This window comes from Pleurodeles waltl, chromosome 4_1, assembly GCF_031143425.1.
Source record: "Pleurodeles waltl isolate 20211129_DDA chromosome 4_1, aPleWal1.hap1.20221129, whole genome shotgun sequence".
In the NCBI taxonomy this organism is placed as follows: Eukaryota; Metazoa; Chordata; class Amphibia; order Caudata; family Salamandridae; genus Pleurodeles; species Pleurodeles waltl.
Window position 1 is genome coordinate 1,018,763,459 of NC_090442.1, and position 20,697 is coordinate 1,018,784,155.

The following is a 20,697-nucleotide window of genomic DNA, read 5'->3' on the forward strand; positions in this document are numbered from 1 at the left end:
ACACCCAAAAAACAAAAAAAACAAAAACAAAGGGTCGTTGTTAGAGATGGGGTCTTTGGTTGGCAGACAGTTCCAAGCAAGGACCCTCACTCTAGTCAGGGTAAAGGAGAATCACCCTCTGCTAGCGCTGCCTCTGTGTCAAAAAAATTATGCAGCGGTGAGACAAGGGGCTTGTAAATGAGGCCCATAGTTTGCAAATGGTTTAACTGAATGCATCAGTACTTTCTTTGTAATTCTCAGTAGCAAGCAATGTGAAATTACCAGAAAGGAAAGTCTCATGTGCACATCCTGCAGGGAATGATGTAGGAAGTCCGATCCCGACTAAAGAGAGAACTTATAATAGAAGGGAACCTCTCGTAGCTCAAGAGCTGTGTATTGCTACTCCTGGGCAGATGGAAGCAAGGGCTTGTGGGAGTAGGAGAAGGGAGTTATTGCTTCTGTTACCAATAAACATGATAGGCAACAATTGCCAAGTGTCCACCGGTTTTCTGACAGGGAATTAAAACTATGGAACATTTTTAACAAAGACTTGCATTGCTCTTGCACCACGCAATGGGGCACAAGGGCAGCTCAACTCTTAAGTCAGATTTTTCGAGCCAGGCAAGGCCACTTCGAGCGGGCCTGCCTGGTTTGATCGATTTAGAGTAAAGCAAGGCAGTGCAAATCACTGCGTTGCATTACTCCGCCCTGGGAAGGCGTTCCATGAGTGGAGCGTTGGTATTCCCACAGATCCACCCATCGATTTTGGAGCATTCCCAGATTTCCCATTACAGGTAGACTTGGGAATGTGGCACAAACCCACGCCTCCGCACGTGAGGTGTAATGAGGAGAAATATCGTTATTTCTCCTCTTTATTTCCTCTTTCTACTTCTGCTGCGTTCTGCAGCACACATAGAAAGAGGAAAATACCTCTCAGGATTGTTTTTGTGCAGGAAGGTTTCCCTATGTGCACAACAACAATCCCGCTCACAACTTCGGCACCCCTGCACGTGCACTAGGCAGCATATTGTGCGTCAGCACAGCAGAAAGCCAGGAATGCTCCATACAATGTTAAGTACAGCGCATTCCTGCTCCTTCCCTATCAAGCAGCACAGCACTGCAAGGTGACTTACTGTGCTGCATGGTTTTTGTTTTATAAATATGGCCCTATACATAGAACTGAACAGCAGTTTACTCCAGTTCATGAAATTGTGCACAATTCAGTTTAGCAAACAGCTTTTGCTTCAAGGATATATAGGATTCATACTATCACTGCACAGTCTCACCTCCTTGCCCCAGTACCTACTTTTTTTAGGTCTCATCTTCAAATGGCCTTTAATTGTTTGTTTTTAAAGGCCTATTGTGTACAGTAACAATGCTTAGAATAGGCTTTGGGCCAGTCGATAGCTTTCCATTTGTTTGCTTTCTTGCCAATCCCAATTGCTTGTTTCTTATTCAATGGCTTCCTACCTCTTCTTGTATCTGTCTCTCCCATAGAGCAGAGCTTTTTTTACCATGCTTTTAATTGGAGGACTTGTACCCTACCGCAGCTCACTTTAGAGAACTACTTTTTAGTTTTTCTGCAAACTCTCCATGGTAGTGCATGTTTTTTCTTGCTCTTTCTCCCTTGTGCTGCTTTTCCTCTCACATCCGCATCTTACGCGCTCTTCGTGTTGCTCCCGATCACCCACAACTGACATGTAAAAGAACTGAAACAAAAAATGCGTAATGAAAATTGAGGGGACTACCCTGCAAAATACATGGATGAGGACCCCACTCTACAGACCGAGTCAGGAGCTCTCAGGCCAGAGGGCCCGCAGACCATGAACAGTGCTGGCCAGGGCCCCGCTGGTGCTTGGGGCCTCCCTCACCGCAGGGGCTGCGGGGGCTAATGTTGCACCAAGGGCAACAGGTATATTTTTGTCAGGTTTGATTAAAGAGCAGACTTTATCAGACTAGTTTTCTATTGCTGCTTTCCACATGCTTCATGAAAGGCCTCGTCCTTTGCACATAAAGGCAGCATTTATGGTGCTGGGGTTAAAGCAGGCTGCTGCACTCATTCTGCCTCAATTTGAGGCAGAAGGGCTACTCAGAGTGTTTAGATAGGGGATGTCCCTTCTACCGGAGGCCTCGAAATCTGCTCCCTGGGCTGCTGTAGAACATCAAAGGACAAGAGCATGTGGTCAACTTGAAGGCCACGTGGAAAGTAAAAGACAAGTATTCTCCTATAAATTCTGACACTTTCTCATAGACTGTTGCGTCTTTTCAAATAGCTGCAACTGGTCTTTTGTGTTATTTGTGAGCTGGATCACATGCAACAGGAATTTTTAATTATAATTTTAAATTTCTTCCTTGAAATTTGAAGAATAAAACATGCCTTTATAAAGATTGAAATTGTTGAATTCAATGTACAATTTTGAGATACCGTAAAATATATGTTTCCTTTTCCTTTTTTTAAACAATGTTTAGCAACAAGCACTGGCAAATTCAGTAGCTTAACACTTGCAAAAAGAAGGCAAGACCGTTTGGTTTTGCTAACGCTTCTTAATTTTCCTGATGCGGATGTGGCATGTTCCAGAAGTGTAGCTTTATAATAACCATCACACTACAACACTACATGAACAACAGGCATGGCAACAGACCCACAAAGTAAACAATAACATAGGCATATGACTTACCCTTCCCTTTTCAACGAGGTTTGTTATCATTACAATAACCTCCACATTATGTTCCCAGATCATTCTCCAGAAATCCTCTGCTGTTGACTTCAACGGCCCTTGGGCTGCGATGTATGCTTTTGGCCTATTGTAGCCCTAAAGTTTAGCATAAAAAGAATCATACTTGGGAAGCAGTCTTTTCAAACACAAATAGCACAATGTTTTTTAAATATACCAGCATATTTGAAATCTGCCTAAGTCTAAAGTCACACTATATTAAATATAGCCCCCATTTTAATTGACTAATGCTTTCTCTGCACGCTCGTACTCATTAAGATGCGTGTTAACCCGTACAGGCCAGTACTTATTACCAAAGGCGTATGCCTTTTCTCAGCTACTCATACCCAAAGGTCTATGCACACACTTCCTTCAGGTACTCATTACCAAAGCCATAACCTCACACCATCTACTCAGGTACTCATTACCAAAGTTATATGTTCATTCTATGTGCTCAGGACTTAATACCAAAAGTGTACACACACTCTGTCTGCTGCTGTTCTCATTACCACAGCTGCATTTTGTTTTATGTGTTAAGGTTCTCAATACCTAAGCCTTGTGCTCAGTCTGGGTGCTCCGGTGCTCATTATCACAGGTGTACACTCATTCTGTTTGCTCAAAAAGTTATATTGTGTGTCATATGATCACAAACTCTTGAGAGTCTTTTGGGCAGTAATGTTGCACCTTTGTGGCACAAGCTCAGAACTGTGAGATAGATTCCTTTTGCCCCCAGTTCTTACAGCCTCTTGGGTCCATGTTTTGTAAGGGTCACATGTGGTGTTGGAGGGATCTCTCACATAACACACACCTACCTACACAGTTAGCTACCATGTCAAGAGGACTCCTTCACTGATAGCTACAGCGCACTCTGCTATGTGAACCCCAGATCTCAGTCTGTCTTTCACTGCTGGCACCGACATGCCACATGGCATGCCCACACATCTCTTGACAACAAACATAGGGCCAGAAGTGCTAAACATTTTTTTTGGTTGCAAACACTGCGGATTAGAGTTTGCTACTGCATAAACATTTTACCAAATGTACGAAACCCATTTTAGATGTCAGTAAAGTTTTACTGACTCTCAAAATGTGCTTCAAAATGGATAACAAATTGCTATTTTGAAAGGGCATGCTGCAGGCATCCTTTACAAATAGCAATTCATATCAATATGCAACAATGGTTTAGGACTGAAAGAGCGGATGTAAATCATCCTATGTTATCTACCGTCATGCTGGGGTGGCAACCCAAAGGGGGGGTTCCCTTTGGATTGATTCGTCTTTCTGAATGTTGAAACACGTTTCAGCGGAGTTGGCAGTGGTGCAAGGGACCACTGACAACTGTCAAAGAAACTTTTAAAATACACTTTTCCTTCTTTCCTTTAAGGAAAATACTCTGCTTTAGAAAAAAACAAAAAAGCGAATTAATTGAATGGCAGTCACAGGCATGGCAGCCTGTTGCCCCTTTCAGGCCACCACTTTGTGATATCCAGTAATTGGCATGCGTCACAATTTGTGACCTACATCATGAATATTAATGATTCAGGGTTCTAGGAACTTATTGGTACATATGTCTATCTACAACATTCCACACTGGTTGTAAATATACTGGTTTTTGAGACCAGTGTATTAGTACATCTGGCCCCTACTTATGCATTTCTACATGATGCATTGTCAAATAAGGCACTTACATCAACATAGTTGGCATTAATATAATCAGTCACTTTTCCATCCTTTTCTGCAAGTTGTGAAAGTTTAACTCTGCTGTGATCATCTGCAAGACACAAAAGGTTTCTGTGAGTACCATAGTATACAATTTTGGATTACTGTAATTTGTCCCAGGATTTGGCAATGTACACAATGATATATGATATTTTATCATTTTAATTACTTCTCTAGAGCTGTCTTAAATGTTGAATGTGGTATTAATATTATTATTATAATAATTATTATTAGTAGTAGTATTAGTAGTATTACTGCTACTATTGTAGAATGTGTGTCATTTTCAAATACCTAAAAAGACATAAACAGCAATTTAAAGGTTTCGGTCTTAATCATGAATTAAGTGTTAATATCTAGCCACTTCAAGACTTCCAAGATCAGAAATGTTTAGAACATGTACTTGTTGTCCAGTTTCAGAATAACAACTGTCTGAAATTGTTAATTCCTTGAACCCCACTGTCAACATTAATAATCCATTTAGTAGACATCCTGATCAAAACAAATTTCCAGTTTCCCCCCAGAACATGGCATATAAGTCACTCTTCTCTACAATTACTAAAATTATGTATGTTCCTAGACTCAATAATGTTGAGTTAAGAAGAAATGCAGGGTGACCCAAACCTACCCAGTAATTATAGACCAGTAGAAATCGCTCATTGCTTTGGGAAAACCAATGAAAGGTGCATAAGCATATGGATTTCATAAGAATGACAGCAATGAAATGGCCAATACCATTAGTTAGCATACCATGCACTGCATTTTGGATAATGAAGAACACTCCCTTTTTCTTCTTGATCTCTCAGCGGCCTTTAATACAACTGAGCATCAACGGCTCATTTGAAACCCCAAATTCTCACATGAGATTCAAGGGCCCTGTTCCTAGTTCATCTCATACCAAACCAATGACAAACCTTGGCAAGATTGGGAAATACTTGCTCTGACATAGTCAAAAGTGGAATACCACAGATCCACATCACTTTGAAGCACAGAACTGTACGCCTGGACGTGCTGACACTACTCCATGTGACCCTGAAGGGAAGAATGATCAAAAGAGAGGCAACAAGAGATCCCAGCATAGGGGATAGTGGGGATTAACATGGGTGGCCCCCTCAGGCCCTAATCAAAAGTAGAATATTCCAGCTGTCTAGGGGTCCTCAAAGGGCTTAAAAATGCAACCCTACTCAGGGGCTTGCCTTGTTTACCATAGTGAGGGATCATAAAGGCTTAACTGTATGTTCACAATCATTAAGAAATACTCTGCACAGGAGCAGTGACTGAAACCTGTGGTTTTGGAGGCCCACACTGGGTGAAAGAGGAGTATTTTCATACACAGGTGTACACAAATCATGGGGCTAATAATAATGAGGATGGAGAAGTGTTGCCTACAGTAGTTATTGAATTGAGGGTACCAATTTTTGGTCAACTCATTTAACCCAGTACACCAGCTCCACTTCCTTGATTGCACCTCTAACCCCAATCTCAGTCTCTCTCACCCATCCCTCAATCTTGGATTGCCAGCTGCGGCAGGACATTTACTAATGAAACCCTTGGATGCAGGGTTGCAGAGTTGTATTGATGTTGAAGATGCAGTGTGGGGGCAGAGGAGGCAATGTGAATGCGACGTGTCAGTTCCCATATGTGCAGTCAGGGGATGCGTCATCGTTGAGCTGCACAGCTGTTAATGCGATTTCCTTGAGGTGTGGCATCAAACCCTTTGCGATGAAGGCGATGCATCATCGTTGAGTCACGCAGCCAGGTGATTTGGAGGCGATGTGCAGGGGTTGATGCGTCACTCCAGAGCCACGCAGTTGGCGATGCAAAGTCCTCGTCCTCAGAGGCAGCAGCGATGCATCGGTGGCACGGGGAGATACAGCGGTTCCGATTGGCACAGTGTTGAGGACGTATGGATTTTCTCAGAACACCGCTGCAGAAACCACTTCCAAGGGCCCAAGACTGGATTGGCACCATTTGGCAGGGTAGGACGCACAGTTGGCAGAGTCCAAAAGCTGTAGGAAAGATGCAGGCAGTCTTTGATGTTCCTGAGACTGCAGAACATGAGGCAAGCCAACCCTTGGGTCTGGGGATGAAGAAATGCAGGTCCAGTCCTTCTCACTCCCAGGAAAGTAGGGCAGCAGACAACAGGACAGGCACAGCAAAGCAAGTGTCCAGCAAAGTCGAGCAGGGTTCCAGCAGAGTGGCAGTCCTTTCAGCAGCACAGCAGTCCTCTTTCCTGGCAGAGTATCCTCAGGTCCAGAAGTGTACTGATTTGGTCGGGTCAGAAGCCCAGTCCTCATACCCAGTTGTGACTTTGAAGTGGGGGTGACTTCAAAGAGGGACTTTAAAGTGCACACTGGCCCTCTCTTCCCTGCCCTGGCTCCAGACACACTACAGGGGGTTATCCAGCTCATTGTGTGGAGACAGGCACAGCCCTATTCAGCAGCCAGTGTCAACTCCTCCCTCCCATCTTGCTCTGGAGGGGCCATCAGCCTGGTGATGGGCCATCAGGCTGTTAATGACACACCTCAGCTTCTTTTTTGTGTGACTGTCTAGAGGGAAAGCACAAAGCCCAGCTTTCATCCAACCCAGACATTTATTGAAGGCAGGTAGCAGGCACACTGAAAGTTGTAATCATAAATCCAAGTTTACTATTAAAGAGGATTTATTATTACAAGTCCATTATGACAGTCCAACCCCCTCTCAATCAGGAATTACACTGAATACAAGTATTAAGCAATCCCCAATTTTTATCATGTGAGAGGGGTAGGCCTCCCGGTAGTGAAAAACTAATTTGGGAGTTTTTCACCACCAGGACATGTAAAACCAAACAGTATGTGTCCTGCCTTTTACTTGCACCACACCCTGTCCTGTAGGCTACCAAGGGCCTATGTTAGGGGTATCGTATGTGTAATAAAAGAGGAATTAAAAAATTGGCAAGGATTTTTAAATGCCAAGTCGACCTAGCAGCGAAACTGCACATACAGGCTCTGCAGTGCCAGGCCTGAGACATGTTTAAAGGGCTATTTAAGTGGGTGGCACTATGAGTGCTGCAGGTCCACTAGTAGCATTTAATTTACAGACTCTGAGAATATATAGTGCACTTTACCAGGGACTTATAAGTAAATTAAATATGCCAATTGTGGATACACCAATGTTACCAGGTGTTTAGGGGAGTGAGCACATGTACTTTAGCAGTGGTTAGTAGTGGTATAGTGCCCAAGGTCCTAAGGCCAACAAAAAAAATCAGCAAAAGTTAGGCAAAGGTCGGCAAACAGTTTGGGGGAAGACCACCCTCAGGCTGTCAGGTCTAACACTCACAGTATATTGCTTATGACCTCCCATAGTATATTACTTATGATATGTTAAATGACATTATTGATGACATCACTGGGGACATCTCAAGTGGTATCACTGCTGACACCGCTGATTACATCATCCATGATACTGCTATTCACATTACTCTACCAACCTTAATAAAGTATTAGAAAAGAAAATACCAAATAGGTGGGTACATGGATTGGGCATTGACTAGTCCATGGTGGCAACTCCTGATGTGCATAGTGAATACCGCATGCTGCAGGGATTATCTTCCTAGAAATGTTTTGCTGCCGACAGTAATGCCTGCTGCATAGGATAAAAGCTGTGTGCAGGTTTCCCTGTCTTTACACACTGCCTCAGATCCACAAGTGACTACCTTTTCCACCAGGGTGGCCTACTGTGTCTGGTATATCAGGACCAACTAAGAAACTCTCTGAATGTGTGGATCTATTTCTACAACCATTTGTGTATAATATTCCATCCTTCATCAAGGATACAACACATATACTTAGTATTTTGACTGATGTAGAATGGGATGATAATATGTTGTTAGTTACATTAGATGTGGTTTCTTTATACACATGCATAAATCATGACTTGTGATGACAAGCTTTACAACACTTTCGTGGTAGGAGGTCAGCGAGTCTCTGGGAACATACAAGAATGCTGATTGAAATGATGGATTTAATTCTTGGTAATAATTATTTCCTTTTTCAACAAAGAATGGTATCAACAGAAACAAGGCGGAGCGATGGGATCCAGATTCTCCCCCTCATATGCAAATCTTTTTATGGGGTGGTTCGAAGAGAAGTGGGTCTGGGGTCCCAATTCAATCCAATGGCAATCTTTTATATTGTATTGTGGATGCTACATTGATGATTGTTTCATGATTTGGACAGGCAGTGAAGGGCAATTGATTTAATTTTTTGATTTCTTGAATTCTAATCTCATGAACATCAGATTTACCTATCATTTTAGTTCTAAGATTATTGAGTTTTTGGATATAGAACTTTTTATTGATGACAATAAGATACATAGTAGACTTTTTCGGAAAACCACACCTTGTAACTCTGTTCTACATGCTGCGAGTGCACATCTGAAACATCAGATTAGGTCAATACCTTATGGTGAATTGGTGAGGGCAAGACGTAATTGTAGCAAAGAAGAAGAATTTTTGCCCAAAGAGATGAGTATAAGATTTAGGACACAAGGCTACTCTAAACGTGTGATCAAGAAGGGCGCAAGAAAAAGTGAGACATATTCTTAGAGGTGATACATTGAAATCAAAGAATCAGGGTAAGCCTAACAAGGAGATGAATAAGGTGAGATTTGTCACTGATTTTACCAGCACGTCTCTAGCCCTTAGAAGAATTGTCAATAGGCATTGGGATATTTTATATCAAGATGAGGCCCTTAGGAATTTTATATCTGAGAAGGCAGCATTTACATTTTGTAATGGTAGGTCCCTTAAAAGTATTCTTAGTCCCAGCTTTACGGCATCGAAACCTCAAGACACTTGGGGGGTCATTACAACCCTGGCGGTCAAAGACCACCAGGGTTGTTTTGGCGGATTTCACCACCAGCAGGCTGGCGGTGAAATCCCTGGTATTACGACCGCGGCGAAGTGCTGCGGCCACACCGCCGGAACCGGCGGTTTCCCGCCACTTTAGTCCCAGCGAGAGTAATCCTCCAGGGCAGCGCTGCTTACAGCGCTGCTTACAGCGCTGCCTAGGGGATTACGAGTCCCCCTCCCGCCAGCCTTTTCATGGTGGTTTGCACCGCCATGAAAAGGCTGGTGGAAAGGGGAGTTGCGGGGCCCCCTGCCACGGCCCCGTGCAGCTTTTCACTGTCTGCAATGCAGACAGTGAAAAGCGCGACGGGTGCAACTGCAAACCCAGCGGGGATCTCCTGATGGCCGCGGCAGGAGTGCGACTGCATTGGTGGCCGCCCGGTGGTCAAACCTTGGCGGGCGGCTTCAGCCACCCGCCGAGGACGTAATGACCCCCTTGGTTATCTACGCACAGAGTAGTTTTTTTTAAATGTGGGCAATGTGGGGTATGCCGTTGGGCGTGTCAAGATACTAAAGAGTTTTCCACAACAATGGACTGTCTGTACAGAATTGAGTCAGCCATTAATTGTAATACTTCCTTTGTTATCTACATGATACGTTGTAAATGTACTCGCATTTATATTAGTAGCACTATTCGCCCTCTCTAAACTAGGATTGGTGAACAATTGAGGCAACTGAAAAATTAGGATGTGAAATACCCTTTAGCAGCACACGTTATGGCCTGTGAATCACAGGACAGTCATAAGAGCTTTGAAGTTTTTGGTTTTGAACACGTTTCGAGAAACCCCAGAGGTGGTAACAGGGAACTCACTCTTTGCAAAAAAGGAGCAATATGGATAATGCGACTAATGGCGGTTGAAATGGACCTGAACACGGATAGGAAACTTGAATATTTCTTGGGGGAATAATTGGTTATCATTTGTTTGACTTATGTGTTACCATGACTTATAATGGTAGCTATGTAATGGCATTGTTTTGGTAAAAATTTCTATGTTTTTTCCATGACACTAGGGACATTTAAATTGCATCGTTATCTCTCTACTATTCCAATTGTGATTATATTACACTGTACCAATTGAAGGAATTTGACACTACTGTTATTGTTTCTTTTTTGTTGTCATTATGTGTATTTCAGTAGCATTTATCGCATGATGTTATTTCATCACAGCACACTTGAAATAGATATCAATAGGGATGTCTCACCATTGGTTGGGTAACTTGGGTTGTAGATGTTTTATATTATTATTCTATATAATTTATTTCTATTTAGAGCAATAGTATATGATGGTTGGCGGAATGTGTAATTATTTATTGTATTTCATATTGAATTTTGGGTCTGATTAGTTGGCTGTGTGTGTAATTTGGTATTGCATTTCATTTCGAATTGGTTTTGATTGGTTGTCTTGCAGTTTAATTTCGCTATATTTAATTCCTGTAAACTTAGGAATGTTTTTCTGCATAAATAGTAAAAGGATTAATTCTTTTTTGTAATAGTTTTTTTGTTTCCATAATTTAAGACACGTTCTAGATGTTCTTAAGATTAATTCCTTTAGATGGTAGTATTCTCTACGTGATGGCAGCGTACTTGCGTTTTGTTTGAAACCCAATTCTCTCCACCAACAGGTAATCATACGATGGCAGCGCACTCGCATTGTGTTGGAAACCCGATTGTCTCCACTAACAGGTAATCACACGATGGCGGTCAATTGGTCGGCCCATTTGTGCAACTACGACTAATTGGAATTCTCCTTGATGTATAACTAAATTCGGTGGGTCTGTTATTTGTCTTTTACAGCATACTACTATTGTGGATCTAAATTTTGTTGGTACTTGATGTTCTGTTGGATGATTACGGACATGAACGCCATTCGTTATTGGACTAAAGGTTCATTTTCTTTGTAGTTCAAGTCACTTGTGGTATCAAACCTATGTGACACGGTGATTATTATCCACAATTCAGGCTTATTAACTCACGGGATTTTATCCATTACAATTTTGGCAATATGATTAGTTGTGATTATTTCGACAGATGGGCTACTCGTTTGAAAGGTTTATTCATTTTTATTGGGGCTTTGCACAATCTGGCGTCTGGGTCTCATGCACATTTGTAGCTTGTTTTTCTTTTCATTTCTCTTTCTTGGTGGTACTCTACTTCCCTCTTGTTCTATTTTCTTTTTTCTCTTTTTCTTTTGGCTTTGCATTCATGGTGCACAATGGTTTGGGTTTAAATATATACCAGATCCTTTTATCTGTTTCAGGTACTCTGTTCTGATGAAATTTCAGCCCTGAAGAAGTCATTTTGGGGTGATTGCCCAAAGACGAAACACGTGTTGGCTGTTTGTCCATTAACCATATCAATGGAGTATTGGAGGATTTGTTTACTCGATCACTTACATGTGATGCATCCAACTGAGGAAGTTTTATAGCTCATGTGAACCTGGAGTATTCATGAATAAATTCACAAGGACTGATTAAAACTAAGGAACTATATATGTGCTTATTTATGGACTTTTAGCAACATTACTTCTGGGGTTTTCTGTTCTGATGTGATGAGTGCCTCACATTTGTCTGTACATTAGCGTTTGTTTAACAAGTTGTTCCCCAGTGAGTGCACCATCTTCATATGTGATATCCACATTTATCCTTGAGCGCCTCACTTCCCCCATTGTCACACTCCTTACATAAATTTGTTGCTAAAAGCTGTGTGCAGCTTGTGAGAGATGTTTCACTGCAGGTTCTGGTTTAGAGCCAAAGTCTGTGGCCAAATACACCCGAGTAAAGCCAAGGGTTGGGTGCACCCTGGATTACCCACCTCTGGACGGCTGGGTGCATGGCTGTGACATACGGTCAAAACCCAGTGCTTTGGACAAAGACAGTGTGAAGTGTGGTTAATTTGTTGTGAGGACTTCACTGAAGATTATGCCTCACTGCTCATGGCTGAATGAAGTACACTGTAAGGGTGAGACACTCAGAGAAGGTTTAGCTCAAGGGGTAGTTGTAAGCATGACCCTAAGTCCAACCTCTGTTGGACACAGCTGAGAACTTTGTGGATTGTGTCCAAGCATAGTACAAACTCCCTTAGTCCGAACTAATTGCAATCAGAAGTTAACGTTCAAAGTAGTGGTAAATGAAGTTTTTATGAGGGAAAATATCTCATACAACGTTGGCATGGTTACGGAAAAGCAGCAGGAAAAAGAAATTAAGGAAAATTAAACACTTACAAGCAACGATATTTATGTAGCGGTTCTTGTTCTTGTTTTCTGGATGATTGGAAATATCTGACGTAATTCCCAAATCAACAGTGCAACTCTGAACCTCCTGGAAATAAAATACAATAAGATGTTGTTTTAATATAGAAGTAGATAAATATTGATTTTAGAAAAAGGGGTAGTGCGAAAAGCATAACAGTATTCATAAATTCACACTAACTACTAATCTACGAAATGCAATGAAATATTTCCTTACCTGGTAAAATTCTTTCAGTGTCTAATGAGGAAATGAATACAGAAAGCACATAAATGAAATGTTACAGTATATGGTCAGTGAAAAAATGTGTTGTAGTTAAACATGTCATGCAAACAAAAAGAAAATTAAATAAATCACAACTATGTAAAACGTTTTACACATAAAGCATTGTCATTTAAGAGTGATAATACATTTTATGGGTATGGATTGCCTACAAGCTTTATCATGAAAAACAATTTTGTGGTAAGAACTGCCCAAAGTTGAATATTTATTAGTGACGTGGATCTGTACGCACTGACACAATTGATGTAGTGAGTGATATAGAATAGTCTGTTTTGTTTAAAATACTTTTTATTTTATTTTTTAGTTCATTAGATTTTTTATACATATGATGACGGGTTTCAGGCAAATGTGTTTTCTAGTGTCTCATCAAATATTTTTCTGTGTTGATGGGTCCACACAGGGGTGTGTCGAAGTTCAGAAGTCTGATGATTTGCAAGTTTGCAAAATCTCCTTTTATATTAAATTCAATGGCAGCTTCACCTGTCCTTTGCAACAGGAGCACATTGTTTCTGCTCCTGCGACGGGCCTAAACAGGCTGAAGGTGCAGAGCTGCCATTCTGCAGCAGTCATCCAACATCGTACCCATGCCAACACATCTTCGATTTACTTACTTCCCCTCACATTGCCCCCAGTGACGTTATCCTCTCTGTACCCTTAACTTCCCCTCTCATTGTCCCCAATCACCTTATCCCCTCTGCACCTCCAATTAAAGCCCACGTGGACGAGCCATAACCCCTCTGAACTAAGCCACATGCTCCAAAGCTCCAACAAGTCTCACAAGTGCCCACCTTGTCCATTCTCAGCATTGTCCACTATATGACTTTGCATCTTTGGCTATTTTCCAGATAAAGGATGTCTTGATTTTCCTGGTTAGAACATTCTGCAGCTGGGAAAACGGCCTAGCAGTGTGGCTACATGCAAGAAAACTTCGTATCAACAAATCTTTACTCGCCCAGAGTCCCATTGAAGACCTTAGACATGATGCATATGATGAAATCTCTTGTAGAGAGTTGGACAACAAACCAAAGGCTTCAAAACGTTTGGATTTTTTTTTGGCCAGCAGGTGGCGCCACCGGAAGGATTTGGACATCAATCCCATACCAAGCCATACCACCCCAGGGTGGAGAGTCAACTCAATGCCAATCTTGTTGTAGAATGCATTGTTGCAGGGCCTTCAGACGTGACAGGAAAGAGCCAGTCTGTTGCTGCCACATGCAGGGTAGTTTACAGCGGTGGTCTACCTGTAGTGTACATACCAGAAATAGAAACTCATTACAGAACATATGCCAACAACAGCTTCCTCGACTGAAAGAAATAAAGTTGAAGTGAGAGCTGGTCTCTCTAAGATTGTCAAGCAGCAAGTGTGTCACCGATACACCGATTGTGACACGAATGACCTGTTACCAGCTGCTTCTTGTGAACGAATGGAGCTGGGAGTTGGTAGTATAGACTTAGCAAGGGCCTGATCTTTCTATTGTTTGGAATGTGAGTTGATGAGGAAGGCCTAGGGCAATAATTTCTGTATTTGAGCCATTGAGCTTCAAGTTATGTCTTATCCATGTCTATTGTGTTGAAGTATCAAGAGACATTTTGGAATTGTTTTTCTTAGCTCCTGTGACTCAAAAGTGGATTTACTTGTTGTTAGTGTAAGAGTGAACTTGGAGGATGTAGGATCTAAAGAGGGATAGAGGAGCTGTGTGGTAAATGGTAAAGAGTGAGGGGAGCTGGGAGACCCTTGGTGGACTGTGCAGGCCACTTAGTAAGGGGGAGTAGAGTTCTTTAAGTCTGACATTTTGTGTGCATAAAAGATTAGTTGTACAGATTGAAGGTGTTTGCAGGTGTTGTGGGAAAAAGGTGGTTGAGAATTGCTAGCGAATTAGCATGCAGTAGTTTTCTCCTTGGCCACTCATAATGTGATCACAGCCATTAACTAATGCATCCTCCATTCACTGTTTGGGGCAGATACCAAACCATTCTGAGTTGAGGATTGTAGCTTCTACTTATTATTTTCTAGAAGTAAGGGAGTGACTACGATCTCCAGGATTTTAAGTTGAAACGCATTTTATTTAAATTTCCAAACACAGACTTATAAGTACCGACATAGACAACCATAATTTGTCCCTTCTCTTACCAGAACCAATTCATTACCCCGGGTCGTCCAACCACGACCCACTTTCTCCAGTAGTTTGAAGAATTGGTGTAGTCCTGCAGCAGGGTTATAACTATCGTAGTACGCAGGGACGAGTGTTGATTTTTGTGGAGGTGGGCGATCACGTGTTTTTGAGCTGTGAGAACTCCAATTATTTTCTAATGATTTATTTAGAAACATTGTTGTACTGGTGACAAAAGCCTCTGCATGCACAGCTGCCGTGCATCAGGCATGGTTCTTTGACCAGTCTTAAGTTAAACTTTTGTTTTGAGGTGTTTTCTCTGAAAGGAAAGGTCGGAGCTGCATTGTTCCGCTTGTAGCACTGGTGTATTCCTTGAAACGGTTATGGGGGGCTGTGACTCTCCTAGAATTTTGAACATTTTCCATGAAGAATGTTCCTAGAAATGCAGAGAGTTCTAGAATGAGGGGTAGTGGTTAGATGGTGTCCTGTGGTTTCAATAATCATTTTGCCATTTTGAAGAGTTCCCATAGACAGATTATTGGTTACATTACTCATCCGAAAACTGTTCTATTTTAGCACTGAAATTTCCCTTCCAGTGTAAGGACCTAGCATGACTGATTGCTAGACAGTTGTCTGAATTAGGGGATCTGCTCCAGGTGACTTCAAGCAGCAGCTCTGTCTTCATTTGTCCAGTGTCTCTCTGAACTAGTGGTTGTATGTTTGTCTGGCTTTGTTTGGTGTGTCTATGAACCATTGAACGTGTGTTTGTCTTTCTTTGCTTGTATACATTCCTCTCTGTCCTGGTGATGACTTTGTAAAGTGAGGTGAGGCAGGGAATGGTGAAGGGATGACTCAGGTTCACTAAGGGGGAGTTTCATGTTACTTCACTTCTGTAAATGCCGGATGCCACTTTTGTTGGATCTAAAGTAGGTGGGTTCACTTCAGGCTTTCTCATGAAGTAGTGTTTAGTGGAGAATTATACTGAAAGGGGTGATCTTGTGTTTTAGTTATACTGTGAGCGTGGGAGTAAAGATGCTGACTTGGTGGCCATGGTGTAGTATTGTATCAAACCGGTGACCGTTGATGAACATCCAGAGAGTATTACGAGGTAGAGACTGCTGCATTTATGGAGAAATTTAAAGGGTCGTTTTGTTCCCTAGTCAAAAGCTGAATTCTTCCTAAATTCGCAAGTGATTAATACTAAGATTTTGCCTCAATGTTGCATTACTTTTGTGGTGCAACCCTAAATGAAAATAATTTTTGTTGCTTACCAAGCCATGCAAAGCCACTTTGTGTGGTTTAGTAAATGTAAAGCAATGCTAGCTTGCATTGGGGAAGCTTTCCATGTCAGGAGCATGATCGTTACCATATATTCACCCATGAATTCTGTTGCATTACTAGATTGACAAACACTTGTAAACACGTAGAAAGAGGAAAACGCTGTTAAGGATTGTTTTTGTGCAGGAAGGTTTCACTTTCTGCACAAAAACAATGTTGCCTATAATGCAGGCATCCTGGCACCATGGTGCCAGGGTACCTCCATTGGCACTGGGGAGCACATAGCAGAAATACACCATATCTAAGTTGGTGTGGCAGATTTCTGATTTCTCTCTTTCATGCAATGCAGCACAGTAACTTTTCTTGCTGCCCTGTGAGAAATATTAGTACATTTGGCCCTTAATGTGATCTTGATTCAGAGAGAAAGGACTAAAATCTTTGAGTAAGGTATTTAGCTGGGCTTACAGGTCAGTATCATATCATGATTTTCTAATTAGTATTGGGAGACGCTAATACAAATACGTCAAAACCTTTGTGTTATTTGCTTGGGGTGAGTGTGACTCTTGGTTTACTGAAGTTTTTTTTGTAGGCTAGTGAGGGTAGAGTACCTGATAAATCGGGCATATCTCGATGAGGGTGCAAGGTACTTTCGATCCTGCAGCATGCCTTTGAAAATCACCCACATCACGTGTGAGAGGCTGGGGCAGGGAAAGATGCAGCTGGTATCTGCACATACTTGAATTCATATTTAATCATTCTGATCATTTTATCTCGCATGTGTCTGTTGTATTATTTGTTGTAAGTTCCTATGAGGCAGCATTGCCATAAGTGTACATTCCTTATACAACACCTACCCATGTAGACCGCTGCCATGAGAGTTCCTAGTCGGGTGCTCCTGACTGGTAGGGGAACTACACCTTCTGTAGCTACGGCTCAATAAAACCTCTATTCCTGAACTCTAGTTGGAGAGCTTTATTAAATGGTTATTTATTTGTTGGGGATCAGTAACTTGTTTTGCTCTTTGGTTTTCAGCAGTGAAGAAAAGGTAGACAAGAGCAAAAGTGTATAAAAAGTTTAAAAAATCCCAAAATGTTTAATAGCACACAAGAAAGCATAACTGTACGTTTTGCTCTGAAATATGTCCCTTTTCAGCTTAGTTTGCATATCTTGTGTTAAGCTGCATTGTTAGTTGGTGGCATATCAGTTCAAAAGTATGGCAAGATTAAGGCCCATATTTATGAATAAGTGGAGCATCAGAGCTGATGCGCCACATTTTCTGTATGCATTGCAGTACTTTGTAAATATGGCACGGGAAAAAGACCACCTTAGCATTTTCCATTTTCTAGCAGCACCTGTAAAAAGAGTAAATACCAAGGAGAAATAAAGATATTTCTCCTTGCTATCCCTCTATTGGGAAGGCATACCATTTTAACACATTCCCAGGTTTACAAGTCTTTGTAACTCTGTGAATGTGCCAAAATCAATGGGTGGATGCATGGGAACACCTTCCTAATGCAGAATAATGCAAGGCAGAGATTTACACTGCCTTGCATTACTCTGGATTTACTAAGCCACGCAGATCCACATAAGATGGCTTTGTGTGGCTAAGTAAATCTCACTAAAGCTCATGTTCTGCCTTGCATGATGCGAGGACAAAACGAAGGCTTAGTATATCTGGCCCTAGATTTACACACCTGAGAGTTATCCTGTGCACGACCAGCCCAGCTAGCACAGAAAAAACGAACCAGCCACAAAAAAAACATTGACCGTATCCCGCACCTTACCCAGATGATTGCAAATCAAGCAAATTGACTTTGCTATTGTTGCCACTGGAAAGTATATTTTTTGTGCATTAAATGTATTCTATCTATATTTAACATTTGACCCCACGCCAACCTTCAGGATTAAGCATTATCTGATGGGCCTCTATTCCATACGAATACCAAAGTCTATGCACAGGTACTCTGCAACTCAGCAAGTTTTCAGCAGTTTCTGTCCAAGGACAACATGCAATAGTTGTCACGAGAATTGTTAGGCTGCCCTTGGATCTCATAAACTCCAGACAACTGGCCTTGCAGCTGTGGTGCATGATTTCGTATTCTGGGGTCACATGCATCTATAGATGTGGCGTTACAGGGATGAGCATTATGGTAGGGTGCACACATAGGTACCTAAAATCTTCCTATACTGGATAGTAAGATGCCATTTTAATTTGTTGATTGTGGTTGAGAAAGAACAATTTACACATACTGTATGCTGTCCCTAAGTATAGTCGGTGTCAGGTATTTGAGTAGTCAACCATATACTATACCGTGGGCAGGTGGAGGTGCTGAGGGGTGGCTGATGCATAGATACCACAGTAAATAAAGGATAAAGCACACCAGAGGAATGGCTGATCGCTCAATATGTGGACAGACACCAAAACACAATACTGTTCTCGAAATGCAACAATATTTTTGCCTCAAACTCACAGTTTTAGGCCAAAACAGGATTATGTAGTTTGGTTTTAAAACACCCGAGTTTACCAGGTACAGAATAAACCGGGCAGCGGACCATCCACCGTAAACTTACGGAATATCTTTCTGGTAAATAGGAGGTTAATGGGGAAAATAAGGGGGAAACGGACCAAAAAACAAGTAAATGCTTAATAATGGCAGGGTGATACCAAACAGAAAGAGTAATTTCAGGTGCAGGTTTGCCAAACATTACCGTGAGTCTTGGGGCACGCTGTTTAGAAGCAGGCGTGTGTGTACAATTTCAGTGCGATGACATTATATTTACAAATTCATATAAAATACACACATTTTAAAGACCGTCTAAAATGTAGTGGTTTTATTCTGCAGAGCGGTATTGTTTGGATGGCACTGAACAAGCGAGGCATGAAAGCCCAGGTTGCTGTGGGCTCAGATATGTTTTTTTCCGAGGCACGTGGATGACGAGACAAAAACGGAAGCCGTAAGGGATCAACACAAGGTGGGCTTGCAAGTTACCCACCCCCGACAGCAATATTTTGCGCCGTGGAACAAAATGGACTCTGTGACTCTACATTGGATCTCATGAGATGCACTTGGATACAAAGGCTTTTAGCGGACAAAGAGGGATTTTATATGAATAAAGGGCGAACTAGTTCATTCGAGACGGCAGCGCCATAAGGAGCTTAAGGGAGGCTGTGTTCTGACCTCTTCGCACCTCTCCAAAGGAGGAGGAATGCATGCTGTCCATGGTGTTTGAAGCAAAAAGCTGCAACCAATTCCCACCTCTAATTTTTTTGTTGATAACCACTTTACCACCTTCCTTTCATGAATGTTCTAACGCTAAAAATACGTTTTCTATTTTGTTTTTCCTTATTGTTTACCTCATCACTTGACAACATTTTAGCCATTGAGTAGGCCTGGCTCAGGTGTGTGTGTGTCTAAAAGCAAAGCCACTCCAAGACCAGGAGGCTAGCATTATGACTAAAACTCTAAAAAGCACTTCATAGCTGACCCACAACATCCCAGAGGCACACAACTCCATTGCTGCTAATTCACGAACAGCAAGGGACTTTTTTGAGGTCTTGTGGTAGCAAACACGCTTTGATTTTACTAAACTGTATGGATAATATACTCATAGAGCTTTTAGCCAGCCATCTTCACTTACTGGACTGCTTTTGTACAGTTCACATATTTTGTCTGTCCACTACACAATACGATATCTAGTCAGCCTACTTCAGCCATTGGCTGACTTCATTGTAAGTGATTCCATTTTCCCCTTTCACAGGGAGCGCATCAACACACAAAATTGTTGTTTTCAGTGCCAGGAAATACTATGTCAAAATTTGCTTTTTGAAACAAAAAAATGCTTTTAGACAATTTTGCTTTTAGACTGACGAGGGCCAGCAGCTTCCCACTACAAGGCTTTGCCAAACCAAAACAATCAGAAACAGTAAAAAATGGCAGACTGTCAAAGCCAGACCTATTGGCTTCGTCAATTGTTAATTCTTTCAAATAATTACAGGTAGCCAGTGGTAACAGCTGCCACCTCAGGCTTGCCCTTTAGTCCCTCTATCATTGCCTTCCTATCGGTAGTCTAGAGGGTCATAAAGGCAGCACCAGGAACAGAAAGTGAACAGGGCCCTAAGAGCACTCCTAGATCCTCCCTTGCCCTCTCTTCAGATAGGAGGCTGTTGAGGGTCCTTGGGTGGGTCATCGGGGGCCAAAGGGTGTGTGACTTCTCTTTGATTACCCCAGACATTTTTATGAAGGGAAACCCATGCATTCAATAGCCTCAATAACGTATTTAAAATCATATTTTTGAGAAAAAGAGATTGCACTGATCACTGCATTAATGTTACTGTGACAGGGCCCTGCAGTGTCGATACTGGTTCCAATGGCCAGATGTACCAAGCATTTTTCCCGTCCCATGTGGTCCATAAGGGCTGTTTGCGACAGGAAAAAGGCATTTTCCCATGTACAAAAGGCAAAATGTGATTCAGTAACCTGTT

The 20,697-nt window shown here is 41.9% G+C and overlaps 1 protein-coding gene across 11 annotated transcripts in view; it reads right to left on the bottom strand.

Moving 5' to 3' along the window:
- PTPRZ1 (protein tyrosine phosphatase receptor type Z1) overlaps nt 1–20,697 on the bottom strand; it is a 572,466-nt gene that overhangs the window by 83,960 nt on the left and 467,809 nt on the right. For 6 of the 11 annotated variants that reach the window (XM_069229904.1, XM_069229908.1, XM_069229901.1 and 3 more), the window contains 4 exons: nt 12,763–12,783; nt 12,519–12,615; nt 4,382–4,464; nt 2,658–2,792 (listed from right to left, as the gene is read on the bottom strand). In XM_069229904.1, coding sequence (XP_069086005.1) covers nt 2,658–2,792; nt 4,382–4,464; nt 12,519–12,615; nt 12,763–12,783 — 336 coding nt within the window. The remainder of the gene's footprint in view (nt 1–2,657; nt 2,793–4,381; nt 4,465–12,518; nt 12,616–12,762; nt 12,784–20,697) is intronic. The other 5 variants (XM_069229910.1, XM_069229905.1, XM_069229907.1 and 2 more) reach the window with 1 other exon arrangement.